Here is a 22,175-nt window from a genome sequence, read left to right on the forward strand (position 1 = left end):
CCATGTTATGAGTTCACAGTGAAGTCAGTTGAAGCGAGGTCATCAGCAGCTGCTTTGGCTTTGTGGAAGTAAGTGCTGGTGGGCCTGGAACAAAGGCCTTTTTATCCAGCGCTACAGTAGCCTATATCAAACGTTCCATAGGGTCAGGCCAGGCCATCAGTGTCTGGCCACAGAATATTTGCAGCATGCAAAAGTTCAGTGGAGAGTTTTTTTCTTTCTAGCAGATCAGCATAATAATAAACAAAATTTGGAATGTCATATTTCAAATATATTCATATTTATATTTATTGATATGGATAATATGTATATATATATATATAGGCTTTTTATAAGACAGGGACATCTGAAAAAAGTTTGTCTACTTTGTTTTTGATTTGTCTATACAAATATTTGTCTGTTATTGCTGGAGGAAACTAGTGAACGGCAGCAACATGTGATCATATAGATGCTCAGTGATGCATATTCCCTGTCTTTTTACACTCTCACAGTATTACACATTGGAGGTTTTGATGGTCAGCTTGCTCAAGACTCCTTTGAAAAAAAACCCAGATATTTTTATAAAATTACTTCCAGTTATCTTCTCAGGTTTCACATGAATCATTTCCTGCACATGCGAAACCAGCTGCGCACATTAACCTCAACACTACCCAAAAAATACCAACAGCTTACAGCGCGTTTCATGTTCGCTGCAAGTCACAGAGCACTGACCGGTTCATCAGCTCCGGTCACAGAGGAGACTGAGACATTGTATGATGTGGGTCAGCGAAGGATAGAGCGAGCAGGGAATAAAGGCCAAACCGGGAAAAAAAATGCCGAGGACGAACACAGACTGCTTTCTGGATCTGTGCAGTGCAGACACAATGCCCGTGTTTGATGATGCAGGAGACGGCCCGATAACTACCCCTGTTGTTCTTTGACATAAGACTTTTGGGTTTTGGACGCAGAGCAAGAATGCATGCAGTGGGAGCCCATTTGACAGCGTTATAGGGGACGAAAAAAGAGGGAGATCCGCGAAAGGGGAAGCTGCTTCTGGTGTTTGGCTTTGATGATGAATTTTTATGGTGTCATGTCCGGAGCGCGGCTCTGTCGGCTGATGTGACCACGCTGGGTCAGATGAAGAGAAGGGAGAGGAAGTGACTTCACCATCATCATCTGGAAGTTTTTGGATGGACCAATAACAGTCCTGATGGATAGACAATTTATGTTTCGTCAGCTGTGACGAAATCAAGTGCTGACATCTGTAGGTTTTCATATAAGTCTAGAAAAGAGTGAAGGACACTATAAAACAGTTTAAAGGTAAGAGTATGAGTATAATTACTGTCAAACTGTATAAAGTATATGTATATGTTAAAAGTAGGCAGCACTTCAACAATGTCAAAATTGTAAAAAGTGGAAAGCAGCATTAAAGTTTTCAGAATTTCAGTTTGCTGATATTCTGAGAGTATTAACATTATTATTTCATAATCATTTCTATTATTTAATAATAATTATCTGGTATAGCTTGTCAAGATGTGATTATTTTCTTGCTAGAAGACATTGCATGTGTGCATGGGCTGCTGAGGCTTTTTTAACTCAGGAAATGATGCCTGTGACTCAAATTTCATAATGTTGTGACCCAAGAAAGGGGCAGACAGTGTGATTTAAGGCTTTACAGAAATCCAGCCAGTCAGTGTTTTTCCTGCATTCTTTCTCTCTCCTTGTGGCCTGTACATGCAGGCCAGGGTGCAATATGTTATACAGTGACAACCAGGAAGTGATTGTGTCAGGCTGGACCTGCCCCCCTCTTGAAAGGTGTGGCCTGAACAGCACTCTCTCTCACACACACACACACACACAATGGCATGCAGGTAGACCATAAAGGCCTGGGACGTTCTCTCCAGTTTCAGTAGCTTGTCCGCCCGCTGACAATGGCAAGCAAACGTCTCCTGTTGTGGATTCTGTCGCTGGCTGCTTCACTTGATCCCTCAGGTAAGTCACTAGATACGTTCGCCTCCCTCTCTCACAATGACTGCAAAACTCAACTCCAAACTGCCATGTTCTCAAACGGGCTGTAAATTTAACACTTATCACTGACAGGAGGAGCATTACTTTACACTTAACCAGGCACTCTCTGTGTCCCTGTGAGCCAGGAACTGAAGTGAGAGAAATGTGTTTTATTAGCAGTTGCTTAGCAGGTGTTTTTGGCTTCTTTACACATTGATAGGGATAACTACAACAAACATAATTTCCTCAACTGTCAGTGTGGTATGGTATGGTAGACCATGACACCATAGAAACGTTTGAAAAATGATTGATAATATGAACATGATAAGCTCAAAAAATAATGTTGTATTTCAAACAATATTAGTTGATAATTATCACCTACGTAATAACCTTCTTGGCGTATCAGGACAGAGAAGCTGCCATGGAAGTATTATTTCAATAATAACATAGAGCTAAATCATAGTATTTTGGCAGTTTTGTAGTTTGAATTCAATATGTTGAATTCATATGTTATTGATGTGTACAGTACATTTGTTTGTACATTGTTGATGTGTACATCAATTTGATTGATTACATTGTTGATGTGTACATCAATTTGTTTGTGTACATCAATTTGATTGTGTACATTGTGGATGTATTCTAAATTTACTTTCATTCATAGCGATTATATGAATGAAGGTGGTCTTTAGCAACAAAACAATGCCACTCCCCACAGCTCACCTGGAGTATCACATGAGACCGAGGAAGTGAGTCAGAGTACCTATAGTCATTTTTCAGTGACTACACAAATATTCATGAAAAGTCTGAATGTGAAGAATGTGAAGACTAATCTAGAAAGGGAACAATTTAAGTTGAAGTGAAATCACCTGTTTGGTTGGCACATGTATGACTCTGCAACCTGTTTCTATTAATCAGGCATTATTTAGAGGTCAGTACTGTAAGCTGTATTTTTCTCAACTGTCAAGGATAACCATGACACCACTAAAAGTAATAATAAAATGTTAAAGAAATAATCTTAATCTTATTTCTAATTGTTAATATTCAATATATTATTACATTGTTGTTGATAAATAACTACATTGGCATCCTGTTTCGTACAGTATTAGGTGTTAGTTACCAGTACAACATATCTTTCAGTGAACAGCGCATCAGGTATACTGTTGTTCATATTTAGCATACTGTTGATGTTGTTTCTGGTGTTGCTACATTTCCATAACACCATTTTAAAGAGTAAGCTAATTCATGTGGATTGCAGCAACAAGTCAATGCCACTCCCCATGGCTTATCTGATCAGTGTACCCAGAGCCCTAAAGAGAGATGTTCTATCTATAAGGCTCTGAGTGTACCTATAGAGTACCGAAGCCATGACTTAGGTTGTCAAAGCAGCAATTTCACTGGATCTAAACAAATCAATCTAACCATTGAAATCACCACTAAATTCTCTGAGAGCTAACAATCAACTAAACACAGCCCCACAATGCACAAACCTGTCCAACAAAGTCCAAATGAAATGGTGTCCTGCTCTACAGCAACTGCTTAATGAACATCTCTCAACTCATCTCTCAAGTTTTCCTTGTAAACTATCTGACTATTGCATTGCTCTTAGCAGTTTTTACATACTGGTGGTGCTAAACCCACAAGGAAAGCATTGGTCTACATGCATTACATTGAGTCACTGTGACATAAAAACTGAGACATACAAAAGGCATGGATAGTCTCAGATTGTTAACCCTAACATGCTACAGTATCAAGACAGATGCCTTGAATCTGGGACTCAAATTAAAATTTAGTCTTTAATAGTTTACTGACTTTTACAACAACTAGTTGTATAACACTAACACTAGTCCATGGATCTCTTGAAACCACCTGATTTAGAAACGGAAGGAAGACAATTCAAGTTTGTGAAATCTTCCCAGTGATACATCTCAAGGGGAAATTACCAGAATGTAACAGCAAACAGGAACACACTGAAACTATATTCATTTACAGCGTTAATGATTAATATAAGACAGCTTGCTATGCAGACAGGTTGTACAATGACCCCCCACTGATGCCACCTTACTTGTTCTCATTTCACAGTTTGCACAGAGTTTAATGGAGTGAAGGTGTATGACGTGGTCCGGCCAATCAGACTTCACAGCCTGAGAAAGAGGGCAGTGGAGGTGAGTCACCATCTATGGCAAACATGTCTCAGATGTGATAAAACAAAGACTGTTGCACTTGCAAAACCAAATGAACACTCAACTCTTAATCAGTGCATTCACTGTTTTGTGTGGTACATTAGGAAAGTGTGCATAGAAATGAGCAACACTGCTCAAATTGTCTGGCACATATTTGTCTTTAAATGATACATTTCCTAGATTATCATATCGTCTGAGAAGATAGTATGGCGATGGTTGATGTTGTAACAGCTGATGTTCTGTTATATGTGGGCATTTGAATCCAGGCTAATGTGGGATTGTCTGTAGTTTTGTATAACATGTTGTGTCTTGTGACCCTGTTTAGTCCTCTAGGCCTGAGGTACTGAAGTATGGGATGACATTAAAAGGAAAAGACATCGAGTTGAACCTGGAGCGGAATGAGTGAGTTTTTGAAGTGTTACTTCTCCATTTGTGAGCCTCAGTCTAAATAATTTTGCAATGTACGTCATGTGAACATTTTGTGGTTTAGTCTGTCTGTTCTGTGTCTGTCTGTACCAACTGTTTCATATGTCTGCAGTCTGAAGTGCTTAATATCTCTTTTTAATGCATGGGTAAAAGACTAACACGAATCTCTTCCCTTCTGACTTGCAGCGGTATTTTGACAAAGGAATACAGTGAGACATACTATACTGACGACGGCACACCGGTCACCTCTGCTCCTGAGGACCTGGTAAATACAAAAGCCCACTGAATGATTGACTGGACGCATGTGACCAGACAAAACAATCATACTTTATTTTTCTCCATCACTTCCTCAACAGGACCACTGCTACTATCACGGAAGCATTGTCAACGACAGTGAATCCATGGTTAGCGTTAGCACCTGTGATGGTCTCAGGTACATCTGAGCGGTACATGCTATTACCACAGCTTTGAATATCTCACAGTATCTCACAGTACATTTCATATAGGGTGTTTGTTAAGAAATGGTTGTTGTAGGCCTGCTAATATGGCTACTGCTGCTTCCATAGGGGATACATCCAGACAGCAGAACAGAAGTTCTTGATTGAACCCATGACAGAGGACAAAGATGGAGACCATGCACTTCTAAAGTTTGATGATGTTCACGACAAACCAATGACGTGTGGAGTCACCAACACCAGCTGGGACCCGGAGTACCCCGCCAAAACCAGTAGAGCCCAATCCCGTGGGGCTGTAAGACACTTTCAATGCTGTATCCACTTACGAACTTAAGAGTAACTATTCAGAGTACTGATAGAGACTGAATCTGACTCCAACTTTTTTTTTTTGTAGAGACCATCATTACTCCAGCAGCAGAAATACATTGAGCTCTATCTTGTAGCAGACAATAGAGAGGTGAGACAAACCATCTCACTGCACTTTCCAAAACCATTCCTTACAGTGCACAGCATCACAAGGCACAATATGCTGAGCAAATACATGACATTATACTGTATGACTAACAGTATGACTTTTTGTCCCCGTGTCCCAGTATATACGCATGAAAAAAGACATTTCAGAATTGAGGAAGCGAATATTTGAGATCATCAATTTTGTTAATGGGGTGAGTGTCAGACTAGCCACAATGACATCAACAGTTCACTTCACTTCTGAATTTCCAAGAGCGTCAGTGCTGTTGGTGTAGAAATTCATTGATTCATTCACCCATTTCATTTAGTAATTTAGTCCTATCCCTCTTTTCATGCTACCACTCAATATCCATTGCTTTTATCTCCCATACAGGTGTATAAATCTCTAAACACCTTCATAGCCTTGACTGGACTGGAGGTGTGGACAGACAGTGACAAGATATCAGTGACCCCACCAGCGGGGGCCACCTTGGACGGTTTCACCAAGTGGAGGAACTCTGACTTGAAGAAGAGAAAGCGCCATGACAATGCTCAGTTGATAACGTAAGCTTCCCAAAACCATGTGCGATGCCTCAATGTCTCTGGGAAATTGAGCATGAGACAGCTGAGAAAAGATAAAGATTAACCTTGAGTGTGTGTTTTTGTGGGATTCCTTTCTTCAGAGGTATTGACTTTGATGGATCAACAGTTGGACTGGCCTTTATTGGAACACTGTGCTCCGATCACTCCACTGGGGTCGTCCAGGTAAATAACATTTCATTTATTCTGAGCAAGTGCTGGAGATAGACAGAGTAGCATTGAATGAAAGGAGATAGAAACAAATATGAGGACCTATGGTCTCTGTCACAGAGAGATCCCCTAAAAACGGAGAAGTAAAACTCCAAAACAAAAAACAAAAAAAAGCTTTTCAAGTCTTTCTATTCCCTTTTCCTCTTCTTCATCCTCCCCCTGTCTGCGTCTCTCAAAGGATCATAACCATCGGGCTGTTGCAGTTGGAGCAACACTATCACATGAAATGGGACACAACTTGGGAATGAGCCATGACACGAGTTCCTGTGTCTGTCCAGACAACAGCTGCATAATGGCAGCAGCCCTAAGGTAAATGGTGTGGCTAGCCCCATTACAATAAACACCCCAAACTGCACTTACATATCGGCGCCAAACCCTGTTTTGTGGTTGGAGCTTGCGCATGAGTGGTAAATGTACCGTCGCTGTGTCCTTGTAGCTATACCATCCCACAGACATTCAGCAGCTGCAGCAGTACTGACTACAGCAACTTTCTGGGCAACCGCAACCCCGAGTGTGTGCTGAACAAGCCGGACTACAAGGAACTGGTGACGGAGCCGGTGTGCGGGAACGGGTTCCTGGAGCGAGGGGAGCAATGTGACTGTGGCACGGTGGTGGAAGAGGTGAGACAAAAGGGCACCTCCTAAAGGAGAAATGCAATCTGGGTATTACTGAAGACCTTTGTGAATACCCTGTGTGTCTCGGATCACCCCGAGAGGCACATGGAGAAAAAAAAATCCCTATTTGTTTCTCTCATTCCTTTGGCGTCAGCGTAAAACCTCAGTACTTATCAGAGTAAATAACAAAATTGATAAGAGTCCTAATATTGCCCATTTATGACACAAAACCAACAACCAAAGACAATGACAGAAATCTTTCCCCAAACTTTACCACGTTTGACTTAGATTTACCACACATTAACCCTTTAACATTTACAACGTTGACAAGAGATTTAAACACAGGTGTTAGAGAACAAATCCTTTCCCTCTCCTGACAAAAATGCCTTTGGCAAGTTCAGACAGGACTGGGAGCTTTGGCACACTGCATACCGCAACAACGGCTGAAGGCCAACAAATAACATTCCAACAGGAGATATCTTTGTTAAAAAAAAACTGTACCTGAGGCACACAATAATTACTTTTCTGAGTCAACTTACTTGACTTAACTTATTCTTTTGGAAGATGTGATGGTGAAAGCCTTTGATAAGAAGTTTAGTATGTTTAGTAGTTTAAGTATGAAGAACTGGTAGCAAAAGTGAGGGAACAAGGTTGGCAAGTATGCATACGACCAGTGGGGATGTTTAAGGCTTTGTAGTTAAATGGTCACTTTTAAATGGATTTAATGGGTGGTCACTTTTAGATTTTAAAAGGACTTGTCCGTGACTGCAGAAAAAGTGAGCCAATGGTTGGTTGCCTACGTGGCATTATGTGAGTTAACTGTATTATGTAAGGAAGCCTGCTGTCGCAAATTGGAAATTGACATGCTATCAAGATATTCTGGATTTTGGCATACCTAGTCTGAACCAACAGGGCATGGGTATCGCTGAGGAGGTCAAAGGTAAAGCTACTTTAATCTACAGGGCATACGTACTGTATGACTGAGCAGGTGTTATAAAGCCTGGCTCAGGGCCGTGTAAGAGAAAAGGGAAGGCCATACGCAGAGTAGCAATATTGAATAAAGAGAACTTAACAGTGTAGGTTTAGTAGGTCAGTTTTAGTGTTGGAAAATAAAAGTGTAAGCAATCAGGGTCATGTGGAAAGGCAAAACTGCGGGAGAGACGGAGCGGTGGCGGTAGACAACCCAGTCTCCTCTGAGGTGCTGTTAAAGGTCCAAACCAAGAAGTGATTTAGCGCGACTCTAAACACCTGCGCCTACCACACCTGTAGGAGAGACAGACGCAACATAGACAAGAGGAGGAGCCAGGCAAGGCCGTGACAAGATGGTCAAGCGTAGAGCAACATTAATCTACAGGGCATAAGTATGGCAGAAGATGGCCAAGCGTAGAGCAACATTAATCTACAGGGCATAAGTATGGCAGAAGATGGCATGCTTAGAGCCACCATGCACAGGGGCCTAAATAACCCCATTGAACTGGCATTCGGTCACAGTTGTTGTCTCTCAGTAATATCCGAGGTGTATCTGTTGTCTCTGGTACTAACGTGTCCTAGCTCATCATAGGTCTGGGACACCAGACACCACTGTTGGGCCTTCTGGACTTGTGGGTAGTCAGTGCAAAACTGACAGAGGAAGGTGCCCACATGAAAATCCCAATGAAATGCTCATGAAGTTGTTGTCGTCTGTGTTGTTCTACCGGTTATGATGGTTGTAATGTGTCCTGTTGTCATAATATACTGTAGGTTCACTTGCTGGGTATGAGTAACATTATTGCATGTGATCATGAGAGGTTTGGCCACAAGCCAGTTTAATATTGTTTCCTATGTATACTAATATAACTTGGAGCTCAAACGTTAAACATCCATTTAAGGCAGAAAACATGGCCAGCTGAGACAACTCCTATGAGAATTAAATGATTGCTGACAGACAGTGGAACAGGAAATGAGGATTGTGTTTAGACCTGTTCTCTGACTAATTTCTTTTTTTGAGCAGGAATGCACCAACCCATGTTGCAATGCCACCAACTGTAGACTAGTGGAAGGGGCTCAATGTGCTGAAGGGGACTGCTGTGAGAACTGCAAGGTAAGGAAAGCACACATTGGCTTTGTTTTAACATTATGTTGACATTCTATAGCATGTTGTAATGTTTTTGTTTTTCGTTACGTGGATACGGATAAGATAGTGTGGCAAGACGTCTACCAGCAAAAGCCTCATACTGTAAAACTCATAAAACTCCTGCTGCTCCTCCTGCTATTCTGTTGCAACAACAGTGTGAAACAATGGAGATTATAGGATTTAGTCTTAGTATATTGTGTATTTGTGGTGGGTTTCAGTACCGTAGGATCAGTAGAGGACTGTAGGTTTCAAGAGATCATACAAGAGGAAATACAAGTAATAGCACGCTTTCAGTTCAGCTCCAAAACAACCAGCATTTAGCCCAATGGCCTCTGGCTATTTTCTGAAGTTTGACAGCTCTCTAGCGGACAGCTGTTGTTAAAGTAGAATTCATATTATGCATACACCAATTTGCAATGATCATTCACACACTCACCATCTATCATAACTTGATTGAAAGCACCTTTGAGTGTCTGGAGAAGCGCTACAAACATTAAATATATTATTGTTGTTATTATTAAAACACTTCACCTATTAGATGTTTCATCAGGGTTTTCCATGTTTTTACACCCCTCCTCCTCAGATCATGTCCCCCAACAGAGAGTGCAGACCCAAGCACGATGACTGCGATCTGCCAGAGTACTGCACCGGCAAATCTACAGAGTGTCCAGAGGACGTATTTACCGTGAACGGCCTCCCGTGTGAGAATGGGAAAGGCTACTGCTACAATGGCCAGTGTCCGCAGATGGAGGAGCAGTGTATCCAAATGTGGGGGGGAAGTAAGTCAGTCATGTCCATCAGGGGCTAATTGGTCTTCCGCTGCTTTTTTTACCTTTTTGAAAATGTTGGCATTGTCGATTGAATGTGGATGGTCTTTTGTTTAGCTGCAAGAGTGGGCAGGGAATTCTGCTTTAACCAGAACACGAGGGGAATTTACTATGGCTTCTGCAAAAGGCCTAGCAAAGATGTGTATGAACCATGCCAGAAAGAGTATGTCCACAATATATTTTTTAAATTCACATAATTCCAACATCTGATGCCATGTTTCCGTTTGTCCATAACCTCTTTAAAATGAATCTAATCTGACCGTTACAGGGATATAATGTGTGGGAAGCTGTTCTGTCATGATGGCAATGGCAATCCCAATTACGGTCGACTGGTGGCCTTCAGTGATTGTAAAGCAACATTCTATGGTGACCCTGAAACCGACCGTGGACAGGTGGATACAGGGACCAAGTGTGGAGAGGGAATGGTAAGGCTTGCAGAATTGCAACAGGGTATACTACTATACTTAATGAGTATACTGAAAGTAGTCTAAAACTTTATCAGTTAATAGGCCTAACTTTTATTCAAGTTATATTTCTGGGACTTTCTGGGACAATTATTTCTATTTTTTATTCACTCGTTCAAATGTTAATACAAAGACAGCAGAGTTCACACAGTTCTCACCAGGGGCGCGTTTCCCAAAACCATAGTTGCTAACAAAGTTAACAACTTTGTTGGTTGAAATGCAATTTCCCATTGCCAACCAACTAAGTTGCTAACAGGTTAGCAACTATGGTTTTGGGAAACGCACTGGTGAGTGAAAGTTAGAATGGTGGTCATTTCAGATGTTTTTTCCAGCACTTCATAAATCTCTCATAGTTTGAAAACTTTAAATTATTTGTAGGGTATTGCTTGTTCACAACTTGAACAGTGTATGCAAAGAAACAGAGTTTAGACTTCACAAATTTTGAATAAAATACTTTATTCATGTCATTTGAGCTATTTCCATGTTGAACTGCATTTTATTTCGATATGGCATGATGGCAATATAAAATAAACACAGCTAACAATGGTATTAGATTGCAATAGCCTATGATTAAATGTATGGATTAATATTCAACTAAGGTAGACTGCTGTTGTTCACAGCACTAAGCTATTTTACGGTTACTGACATACAGTACTCTGAATCTCAGGCCCTCTCTTAGAGCCAGGCATAGTGAGCTGGCCCTCTGAAGAAAAGGTTTGGGGACCACTGATTTAAACCATTTAAGTTTTGCAATTCTTGATACTACAGCACATACTTTTTTTACTGTAAAGAAATGTGCTGGGGGCTGTTTTAGTCCTACATCAGTATTCTGATCCTATGTAGTGACTTAAAAAGTGTGTGTGCTGATATCATCCTGTCTCATCTCTGTTATGTTGTATGTTCCCAGGTATGCAATCAGAATCAGTGTGTGAACCTTGTGACAGCCTACAGAGTGCTCAACTGCTCAGCCAAGTGCCCTGGGCATGGGGTAAGAACCTCTTACAGAAAGGCATCCTGCTGTTGACTCATGCTATGTAAAGCAATGGCTATGTAAAAAACGCTTGTTGTAATAATGGCAATAACCAAACTTTCTTAACCAAAATGCTTGTTGTAATAATGGCAATAACCAAACTAGAAAATGTAATTTTGAGGAAATTACCAGTGCATAAAAATGTGAAACATATGTGAACATAAAATGCAAAACAAACTTTATTTGGAAACAGTTGTGGACAGAGGAAACAGTTGGCGGGACTTATAGTTGATGACAACTGACAGTTGAAATGGCTGAACAGTTAAATAGTTGAGTAGTTTAAATAGTTAAATTATTTAATAGTGTATTATTGTAGTGAGGAACTGTTTTGAAACTGTTGTGGGAAGAGGAAATAGTTTAACAGGATCTGTAGTCTTAAGAGAGACAGATTGCATACTTAAAGCCTGAGACAGAGTATATAGTTTAAAAGTTGAATGTAGATAGTGTAATGGATGTTGATAGACAGAAAGTTGAATGGATGTTGATAGGCAGATTGTTTAAAGGATGTTGATAGATAGTTTAATGGGTGGATGAGTGAATGGTTTGAAGAGAATGATTGGATAGACAGTTGGATGGAATGTGCCTTATCCTTGTAGAATGGAGAGACACAGAGAGAGTTGGCCTAGTTGAGCAGAAAGCAGTTGATACAGGTGCAATCAGTTTAACTGGCTCTTTGATGGAGCCTAGTTGAACAGCTGGCAGTTGATACAGGTGCAAATCAATTTACTTAGCCCATTGTGATGTCATAGTGCCAATGCAAAGTCTATAGGGGAAAAAAGCTTGTTTTTTGTAAATATCTCTAGGTATACTCAGTAAGTATAAAGTTTACAAACACGAAAAATACATTTCTTAAGTGTCCTTTGCAAGACCTACGTTACAAAGTTTGAACGTTAAACAGTTGAAGCTGAATTGGACGCAGACATTTTTGTTAGAAGAATAATAACTAGATGTACCGCATAGCGGTACAAAATATGACCGCCGCTCAGTCCTGTACATCCGTTCCGCGAAAATAAATCACACTTCAATTTGTCTCCATATTTTACTCCATCCCCCACTCTTGAAACGTTTGTGTATGCTTGTTTGGCATGCCTGAGTGTGTGTGTGCGGCTGCACAGAAAGTACCCTACTGGTGCTGAAAAGGTGAATAGATTGTAGAATAGCCAAAGAAGATGTAGAATTGTTATAAAACCTTTAAAATCTCTAAACAATCACAAGTAGGGCAGTTCATCACAGTTCATCCATTGCAACTGGATTGATGAAAGGTCACTTACACCTGTAGGCTACATTGTATTTGGGAAAAGCAAAAGGTATCAGCATAATGTTATTTATTTATTTATTTTTTATGTATTTATAAACAAAACATCTCTGTCAGTTCCATGCCGTTTTCAACAGCTATCAAAACAAAGGTCATTTTGGATGGATGGATTTTTGTGAATGTTTCTTCTTCTACATAAGATTTTAGTCATCTTTAGTTCATGTAATACTTTATTGTCAATGCACAAATTAAGTAACAGTAGTCTGAAACGTTATTGTTAATGCACAAATTAAGTAACAGTAGCCTAGTCTGAAACGAAATGCTGTTTTACATCTAACCAGTGGTGCAAATAACTGACATGTCCAAATGGGCCTTGATGAAATCGCCGCTAGACTGTTCATACACATTTTAACGGGCCAAAGTTGAAAAGCTTTTGTCCGTTATTGTTAGTGCAAATATAGGCTGATTCATGTTCCCTTGCATTGTTTAACTGAGGTCCATGGCTAGTCTGGCTTTCATCAGACCAAGCTCAATCTTTTAAGAAATCAAAAATAAATGGCGGGCAGATCAGGCTGGGTTCACCCAGCCTAGTCCATAGGCACCGATATTGTTTAATTTTTCGATTGAGATATACACGCTCTGGCTATTCTAAATGCAAAATGCATCAGGGAGTTATGACAAAACGGTAACTAACAAACTAGATCCTAATAGAAAGTTGTTAGCTTCCCTAAGCTACAGGTAGGATTATAAGGTAGGCCTATTGACAACATAAATTGTCAATAGGCTATGCTGGCGACACAAATAAAATCTCCTTTGGCTTCGCCTTACAGTATCAAAGCCGGACTTAAACTGTCATATCGTGGCTAAAAGTTGTAATAACATTCACGCAGCTCCATGAGTCAAGGAAGCGCGAATGAAGTAGCCACTTCTAAATGGGACCCACTACACAGTAGCTTAAGGTGTTTTGCTAAAGCAGCCATAATGAAATGAAGGTGTCATTGTTTGGATACTTCACACACCGCGTGCTTTTTAATTTCACAGACTACAACTACCAAGCTGTAATCAAAGCACATCGATTCCCCTCTCACACCCTGCACGCACTTAAAACAAAATAAACAGGCGTCTCAGTCTCACGCATGTATAGGCAAAACTGTATCAGACCGGTGTAGCGTTGGTAGCACGATGCAATAAATGACAGTCGAAAGATACAAACAGTGCTGCTATCCATTTGCTTGGTATAACCGCATTTATAGTTTTCTACAAATGCAATAAATCAAATGCCTCCATCACTCAACCAACGCTAACAGTAACATTACCTAGGTCCTTATTGATATTACAAGATTAACGCACCTGCAGTAAAACCAAGCATGTCCGATAAACATCCTCAGATTTATTTCGGCTTCAAGAAGAAATGGGAATTACACTTCATGTGAACATCGTCCTATCCTTATTAGATGTTAAGCTCGCGGTAAATTACAGTCCTTTGTATGAAGCGTCCATTGTTTTTCCAACCCTTTTTAACTTCCAACAAAATTATGTCTCACTGCAGCGATCGCCATCTAGTGGACAAACGACTACTTCTCGCCAATACTGAAAATGCAGCCATGATGATGATGATGAATATTTATTTTGGCTTTCTTTTAATCCTACTGATTTTTTTTTTTTTACGGGGGCAAATCACAAATGAGTGATTATGAGCCAGGTTGATGTGGGCCCTTGAGACCAACATACCATAAAGATTCACAGAGAACTGTGTCTGCCCTACCCTCCTTCGGGGGTCCAGTCCAGCGGGGGCTGCAGATGAAAACGAAAAAATGACGGTTCCATGCTATCCATGTGGGGGTACATGCTCACCAAGTTTTGTGTACCCGGTCTTTCAGTGTCCGGGAATCCTTGTTGGTGTATCGTCACTAAATGTACACATAAATTATTTTATTGTAAGGCCCCCATGAACGAAAGTACACAAAACTTGGCATGCATTCAGAGGGTGTCATAATGATCCTACTCTTTTAATTTCGTGCAGTTTTGACCTTGTCAGCCAGAGATATTGAGATGAAAACACCTAATTTTTTGCTTTTTAATTTTTAACTAGGTGGCGCTATACATGAAATAAGTGGTAATGGGATGGGTTGACATGCCCCTTAAGACCAACATACAAAAAGGTGGACCTCCTAGGCCCTACGGTTCTCGAGATATTCACAGAAAACTGTCTCCGGCCACCTACAGGCCAGTTGGTGTATAGTAACATAAATTAATTTATTGTGTGGCCCCCCATGAACGGAATTCCACAAAACTTGGCGTGCATACATAGGGTGTCATAATGATCCTACACTTCCAATTTTGTGCAGTTTTGACTATGTTAGGTCACAGATACCTTTAATTACACCACCTCATTTTACTTTTTGTGTTTAACTAGGTGGCGCTATACATGAAATGAGTGGTTATGGAATGGGTTGACATGGCCCCTTGAGATCAACATACAAAAAAAAATGGTCCTCCTAAACCCCACGGTTTTTGAGATATTCACAGAAAACTGTGTCTGCCCTACCCTCCTTTCGGGGTCCAATTCAACGGGGGCTACAGATCAAAACGAAAAGCGATGGTTCCATGCTATCCATGTGGGGTTACATGTCCACCAAGTTTCGTGTACCCGGTCTTTCAGTGTCCGGGAATCATTGGCGGAAATTTGGGCATCTGAAAAAAAAAAAAAAAAAAAAAAAAAAAAAAAAAAAAAATCTGACTAAACCTATATGACCGCTTAGCTCTTGGCGGTCATAATAAAAAGAAGAAGACGACTTCGGATAACAGAACAGTCTATTTTCATGCACTGTAATAACCAAATGGCTTGTTACTTTGTAACAACATCATTCCATGTCAGGATTGCATTGTTTTTGATCTCTAACCATGTCTTCCTTTGATGATTTTTTGGACTGATAAAAAATAAACAGATTATGACTTCCTGTATGCATTCCATAGTTCTGACGCATGTTTTAACACCCCGTGTGCAAATCTAGGTGTGCAATCACAGATCAGAATGCCAGTGTGAACCTGGGTGGCTTCCACCACACTGCGACTCAAAGGATCCAAAGTGGCAGCTCTCCAAAGGTAGGTGGATGTTCCAATGTCATCTGTTACAGGACATGCAAAATGGAAAACCTCACTTTCCCTAGTCCTGTGGTAGTATTTAAAGTTAATAGGAAAACTTGTTCATGGGAGATGATGTTCTATATTTTGTCCTCAAAGTTTACAGCTCATGAGCTTGTCTCTTACTTCTTGTCTGTTCTCAGAGGGTGTAACTGCCATCGCAGTAATTTTCTCCCTTTTGGGTCTGATCATCGTGATCGGGGCCAGTGTTTTCATGTGGAAGCGAAGACAAAACTCTTCACCTGGGTGAGAAAAAGAAACCATGTCTCACACACACACACACACTCTCTCTCTCTCTCTCTCTCTCTTTCTCCATCTCTCTTAAGCACATTCACACACTCGCTGTCCTATAAACCGGTTAGTAACTCTGCCATCTTCCAACGTCACCCCACCAGTCTCCCAGCCCAGAAGAGCCAACCTGTGAGTAAACCTGTTTTGGGTCGCCAGCCACTGAAGACACCCAAGCCTAACGCACAAGCAGTAAGGAGCACCCACTGAATCAGAGTATTAACAATTCATTAACCCTTATGTCCGAATTCTAACTGAGAGTCCTGACTGTGTTTTCTGTTTGCTTGCTTGTCAGACACAACGGCCTAATACTAGACCACCACCACCTCCCTCCACTGGTAGGCAGAGTAGACCAGTGCAGCCCAACTTCATGGCAGCACGAGAGGTAATGTCCAAAGAGAACAAATATCCCATCCCTGATGTAACACATTCCCACAATGCTTTTACTTTTAATTACAGATAATACCATACAGTAGATATCTTTCACATTTAACTTCTCTATTCTTGTGAAGTACATTGGCACATTATAGGGAATTGACTCAAAGGTAGAACACTGATTTGCAGCACTGATAAAGGCAGCTAAACAACATATTTTCACAGGCTCTGCGGCCTCCACCTCGAGTATGATCTACAGCATCAGGAAATGAGAGCAGGTGGAAAGGAGTTTGTGGAGTTGCACTGAGTTCACGACTTCTGTCTGTTTGGAGTGAGAGGTTTGGGAAACGCCAACTGCGAATATGTGCACCAGAAACGAACATGGAATGGCCTGGGAAGAGCCAGCAAGTGCAATGTTTCATGTCCACTCAATCATAGGGTGCGGCATGATTTTTTTTAATAGCCATACACTGTATGAAACAGTTTTCATTGCCAAGTTTGAATGTGCATGTCTGTTTGTGTGTATATGTGTGTGTGTGAATGGGCTGAAATGCCAATTTGAGCCTTAGTATGGCATGTCTATGCCTTTTTAGTGGTTACTTGAGATTTAAATAAATATTGTGTATACTTTTTAATTGTACATAGATGAACTCAGATTTTTTTTATTTCCTCAGTAAAGTTATCTGTACATTTGTTGTTTTAAGTACTACACTGTACACTTAACAGGTTGTTACCATTTCATTGCTATGTAATGTTGTACATACATAGATTAAAAGTAAACATAAGTGTAAAAATATTAATAAAACACACTAAAATACTTCCTCTACACTCTTTTACTCCCAACCTTTCAGTTCATGGTCATTTTAAAGTGAAGAAATATACAATCCTTGGCAATATACAATCCAGACCACAGGTCCAGTTATTATGTAATTCGAGCAATTATGTATACTAGGAAATTCCACTCTCAAGCCCATACCCAAAATCATGTTAACCACAGACTCATAACACAGAAAGAGACAAAAGCAACACCATGTAAAGACTTCCGTATTCCATTTTTATTTTATATCTCAACTGATACACCTACATAAAATCAAGATTTAACAGTTGCCTCACAATACAGGTACTCATTAGGATCGACCCTTTTTTTATACAGCTAATAAGAGACTCTTGGTAATAAAGTATATTTCTGTACATTCTGTGAGATATGTTAAGAACCTGACCTTGGTCAGCGACTCTGCCCTAGCCGGGCTTTAGACCTCACCAAACGCTACCACTCACGCTGCTGTCTGTCTGTCTGTCTGCTCACACACTTGGCGCAAAAAAAAAAGTATGACTGATAAAGCAACATATGCATTTAGGGGCTTCCCATTCTGTAGACCATTTAATATGAACACACTTACAAAAAGAAATAAAGAAAAAGGTATGAGTGTCAGATATGGGAAAGTGAACCACAGGAGTCCATCTCTCCAGTCTCGTGGCTGCCTCTTGTGCTGAACAACGCGATGGGCTCTGAGGCCTGAACACACTGAAGTTACGGTCAGGGTATCAGTTCACTCTACACAGGAGCTGAATAGGACATATAGGCCTGTAGGAGCTGAATAGGACATATAGGCCTGTGCTACACAGATGATGTGTGCATGTGCCTAGCAGTCTTGACCCCTCATCCATAAACACAGCTTATATGTTATCTTAGAACATTGCCATCTCCTACTCACAGTACATGCAGTACATGGTATTTAAAAGTGATGGCTTAATATTCAGTCAGTATATTAGGAAATGGACACTGGCTTGGATGAGGTGGTAAATAAAATTAAAGCTATATTTAAACCATCTAAACAAAGCATTTCCACAAACAGTTGAGACACAGCATTAGGTGCTTTTCAACTCAAAGCTGAAGTGTCCGCACTGCTGCCTCAAAAGCTGAACATATTTCATCTTGGATACAGGCTGGTGTGTTCTCAATTTGTACACGCAAGCGGCATTAATGCAGGGACTACGCCCGCCCGCCATACTGCCACTCAAATCGCCCGCTTTGTCCACCCGCTTCTCAATGAAAATGAATTGAATACTAGCGGGTGAAATGCCCCTTATATACACAATGCCTGGAACCCACTATCATTTCTTATCATGAGCACCAACTTGTAATACACAGTATGGGTGGCGATTTTGGACTTTCTTTGTAGGATGAGTAACTCCCTTAACAATGCTCACAACCCCCTGAACATTGACTGTATTAGCAGGACGGTGAACTTACAGAAAACCAACAGTAGGTGGAGACAAATGTTGACTTCACACATTCTGGTCCATACAAACGGATGGATGTAGTGTTGCTACTACTAAATGGAATGGCTGAATAACATGGTTTTAAGAAAAATAAAAACAAACAAACAAACAAAAAAATAAAACATATTTCAACACCACATTTGCAGTCAATGAATTGCAATCCCTATCACTCATTCACATGAAATTATGTAGCAGATCCCCGTTTGGCATTGAAGCCAACAACAACCACCCCAACCCCACCCCTGACCGCCCACCCCCACCCCACACATGCCCACCCAACCCCCCATCCCAAACCCACATCCATTTGGTTTGTTCCCATCCCATGTCCTGTCAATTCACATGACTCTTGCACTCCCTATGCAGATCGTGAATACTTTTCCCATCAGCCACTGGGCTTCCTCTGCTGAGAGTGAGAAGTGTTATCAGCACCTGCAGGTCTGGCAGTCTCCTGGGGAACTACATTAACCACGTCCCCCTCCAACAGACTTTGGTTGAGTAGTTAGGACACCAAACAGCTGGTGGCAATAGTTGTACATTCCAACACAGGAGAAAGAAACAAAACAAAAAAATGTTTACCACTTAATCTGACTTCACTCTATCCTTCACGTTAAAACTGAAATACTTCTGTGAGTGGGTAAAAATATATTTATATATTCACTGTATATACACACACATATATAAATGCTTATTTTTTTTTTAAATGACATTGACATTGAAAGACATTGAACCCTCAAGTAGCTACAACTGACATTTTTTCCCTTTTCATTTAGTTGTTTCAATCATAGTCCAACATAACAAAGAACAAATACAGCAACATCTGTTTCCATTGCTTTTCCCAAAGCTAAAAAAAGCTTTTCTGCAATAGCATTGTTAAGCATTGTTGTTTTGTAGATTTAGACATCCCTTTTAGTCACTACACATGCTGAACATTCATCAGCTCAGAGTGTTCCCTCACACAGTTGAGATGGAGGACATTTGAAGAGGAGAGGACCAAAATGATTAACTGCTGGTGCTTCTGCAATGGTTGTCCATGATGAGGAGTACAAATTAGCAAAACTGTGTATGTTGTTGACAGATGGTGTGTATATCTGGCCATTTGGGTTTCCTTCTCCGAACAGTAAACTGTCTCTACGTATGTACATCAAACACGGTTACATTTAATAAATTAAAAAAAAACCTGTCCTTTTCTTTTTTCTGTTTTATATTCTCCTTTGAAAGCGATCTCTTCCTCTTGAGCTTACCGAGCCATTTCTCCCCGTCTTGTGCCAGCCCAATAGGAGAGCCTGGCAGGGGGACAGTCTCTGCTAAAACCACAGAGGATCAAGAGGGAAGGAGAGACGGAGTGGGACAGATGGAGAGACAGGGCAAGAGACAAAGACACACAGAACAGAAACAGCTAGAAAAGAAGAGCAAGAAGAGCGTTCAAACGGACAAAAACTGGAAGGATAGAAGTGTCAGATATATATATATATATAGAGAGAGAGAGAGAGAGAGAGAGAGAAAGAGAAAGAACACTGGTGTGTGCCTGGTTGTGTTTGGAGCAGGCTCTTGTCCCCCTCCCGAAAGTCTATGCCTTTCCGTCCGTGCCATTCTTGTCGGCGTCCTTGGCGTTCGGGTCGGTCGGCTGGCCGTCCTTTCGAGGCGGCATCCTCTCGTTTATTCTGTCCAAGCCTCGTGCCTCCTCAAAGTTGCGTATCTTTCTTGTGGGAGAGAAGCCTTGGATGGCTGCCAGGAGATTAGCAAGGGAGGGAGAGGACCAGAGAGAAAAGAGAGAGAGAGAGAGAGAGAGAGAGAGAGAGAAGGAAGGAAGGAAGGAAGTATTAGGGACTGTTCTGAAAATGGAGTGCCAGTCTAGAGTCAACCTATATAAATGATCAAACAAATCACACACCATAAATGAAAAACATACCATAGTGTGTTATGGTGTGTATGTAGACAGAGCACAGGTATTGTTCATTTCTATTAATATTACCTTTCAGTTAACCACATCGAAAAAATCAAAATACAACCGACTTTACACGTCACAGTACATCACAAACACAACAGGTTTCATGCATATGATGTAGCTTACCAGAGTAATTGCAGCAAAAGCAAAAACATCAGAATTAATATGAACCAAAACAGTAACCATGAAAGAACACAACTCAGGATAAGTATCCTGCATATCATATTAACAAGACCACAATGACTTGGAACACAATATTAAAAACATTAAGACCAACGTGATCTTGCATACAAATGCCGTAGGAGTAACTTCTTTGATGTCCTCTGTCAAACCACAGCAACCTAACTCTGAATTAAGTATTACTATATCATGTCTATCAAGGTTCTACAATAAACCATTGTCAGGGTCAGGGATGACATCAAACACCTGACCTAATTACCCTACCAAGTCAAAGTACAGCCACTACTGAAGAAAGAGGTCAACACAACACAACACAACACAACACAACACAACACAACACAACACCACGTTTAGGGGAAGCACTGGTAAGAGATGCATGCAAAACCAGCACACAGAAAAGGACATTCTTGCACAGCTACAAGACTGAGGGTAACCCATCCAACAAAACAAATCAACTTTAATTTTGGGGTCAATTTCAGACCAACCAAGCAACAGAAACAAGCAACCAAAAACAAATCAATTTATTTTTCTCCAACTAACAAGAAAATAGGCACATTTGGAATCTTGACTGTCAGGGACCTGGAGCCTTGTCCTGCATTAGCTGGACATTCTGAGATATTGTGAGCATGCCCAGTAGAGGTCCCTTCCCCCAACCCCACCCTGTCATTCCCGTCCGTGCTCTCCCTCCCTCTCAGGGAGCCGAGTGTTTACACAACAGCGCGTCACCTGGAGCACGGCCACTGCGGCGGCGGGCTAGTTGCACCGCACATCTAGGCGAGGCGGCCCGTGGGGACAGACAGGAGCCTTGCGGTGTAACGAGATTAGGAGTCTGAAAATATCCCGCGGGGAGAGGGAGGTCCTCTGGTCCAAGCCTATCAACGCACAGCCGGGGTATTATCCAGCTCTGCTTACAACCTCACCAGAGGGGGGAGAAGGAAGGCAAGGAGGGATCGAAGGGGGGAGGAAGTCACCCTTATGGTCAACAGGTGACATCAGCCAGCTGCAGATTTCCTAGGGTCAACTGTGGATGCGTGTGACCTCGGGGCAGGTGCAAGAATAAGCTTGATTTGCTGCACTGAGTCGTCGTCCACAGCATTCGTGGCGGTTTCTTTCCCGGTCAAGTTCCCCTCAAGCTAATACATTTCTGAGCTTATGTACATCAGTGTCTACTGTTCTGTAGAACCCAAACATATTTTTTTTATTATTATTATTCTTGGCTGTAACCACTGACAGTGCAAGAACATCCAGTTTCCACGGTTCAATGGACAGAATCACAATGAAAAACCACAACACAACACAGCACAACAGCACAGCACAGAGAGGGCTTTGTGTAATTCCCACTAGAAAGGGGCT

General features: G+C 41.1%; 2 protein-coding genes across 5 annotated transcripts in view; one reads left to right on the forward strand and one right to left on the reverse strand.

Annotated features, from left to right (window-relative positions):
- The first annotated feature begins 1,801 nt into the window (after positions 1–1,801).
- On the forward strand, positions 1,802–17,232 carry adam28 (ADAM metallopeptidase domain 28). Its single transcript, XM_048244203.1, has 22 exons — positions 1,802–1,968; positions 4,063–4,145; positions 4,489–4,565; positions 4,776–4,854; positions 4,946–5,022; positions 5,156–5,339; positions 5,439–5,501; positions 5,638–5,709; positions 5,889–6,058; positions 6,178–6,259; positions 6,483–6,613; positions 6,741–6,924; positions 8,909–8,998; positions 9,615–9,810; positions 9,916–10,021; positions 10,127–10,283; positions 11,230–11,310; positions 15,622–15,712; positions 15,895–15,997; positions 16,147–16,231; positions 16,335–16,424; positions 16,640–17,232. Exons 1-22 carry the CDS (start codon positions 1,908–1,910, stop codon positions 16,664–16,666), a joined length of 2,289 nt encoding a protein of 762 aa, XP_048100160.1. The 5' UTR covers positions 1,802–1,907; the 3' UTR covers positions 16,667–17,232.
- Positions 17,233–20,255: 3,023 nt separating this feature from the next.
- The window catches only part of ppp3cca (protein phosphatase 3, catalytic subunit, gamma isozyme, a), a 25,062-nt gene continuing 23,142 nt past the window's right edge, over positions 20,256–22,175 (reverse strand). For 3 of the 4 annotated variants that reach the window (XM_048243589.1, XM_048243591.1, XM_048243592.1), the window contains one exon: positions 20,256–20,422. In XM_048243589.1, the coding sequence (XP_048099546.1) occupies positions 20,265–20,422 (158 nt within the window). In that variant the 3' untranslated portion in view covers positions 20,256–20,264. The remainder of the gene's footprint in view (positions 20,423–22,175) is intronic. The other variant, XM_048243590.1, reaches the window with a different exon arrangement.

The sequence above is a fragment of the Alosa alosa genome, chromosome 5 (assembly GCF_017589495.1).
Source record: "Alosa alosa isolate M-15738 ecotype Scorff River chromosome 5, AALO_Geno_1.1, whole genome shotgun sequence".
Lineage (NCBI taxonomy): Eukaryota > Metazoa > Chordata > Actinopteri > Clupeiformes > Clupeidae > Alosa > Alosa alosa.

What these genes read in the sequence shown, in the direction of transcription:
- adam28 (XM_048244203.1), top strand. Translation starts at nt 1,908, where the DNA reads ATGGCAAGCAAACGTCTCCTGTTGTGGATTCTGTCGCTGGCTGCTTCA. An exon ending in TTGTAGCAGACAATAGAGAG is followed by an intron (nt 5,502 to 5,637) that starts GTGAGACAAACC and finishes CCCGTGTCCCAG; the next exon opens with TATATACGCATGAAAAAAGA. An exon ending in AAAGTGGCAGCTCTCCAAAG is followed by an intron (nt 15,713 to 15,894) that starts GTAGGTGGATGT and finishes GTCTGTTCTCAG; the next exon opens with AGGGTGTAACTGCCATCGCA.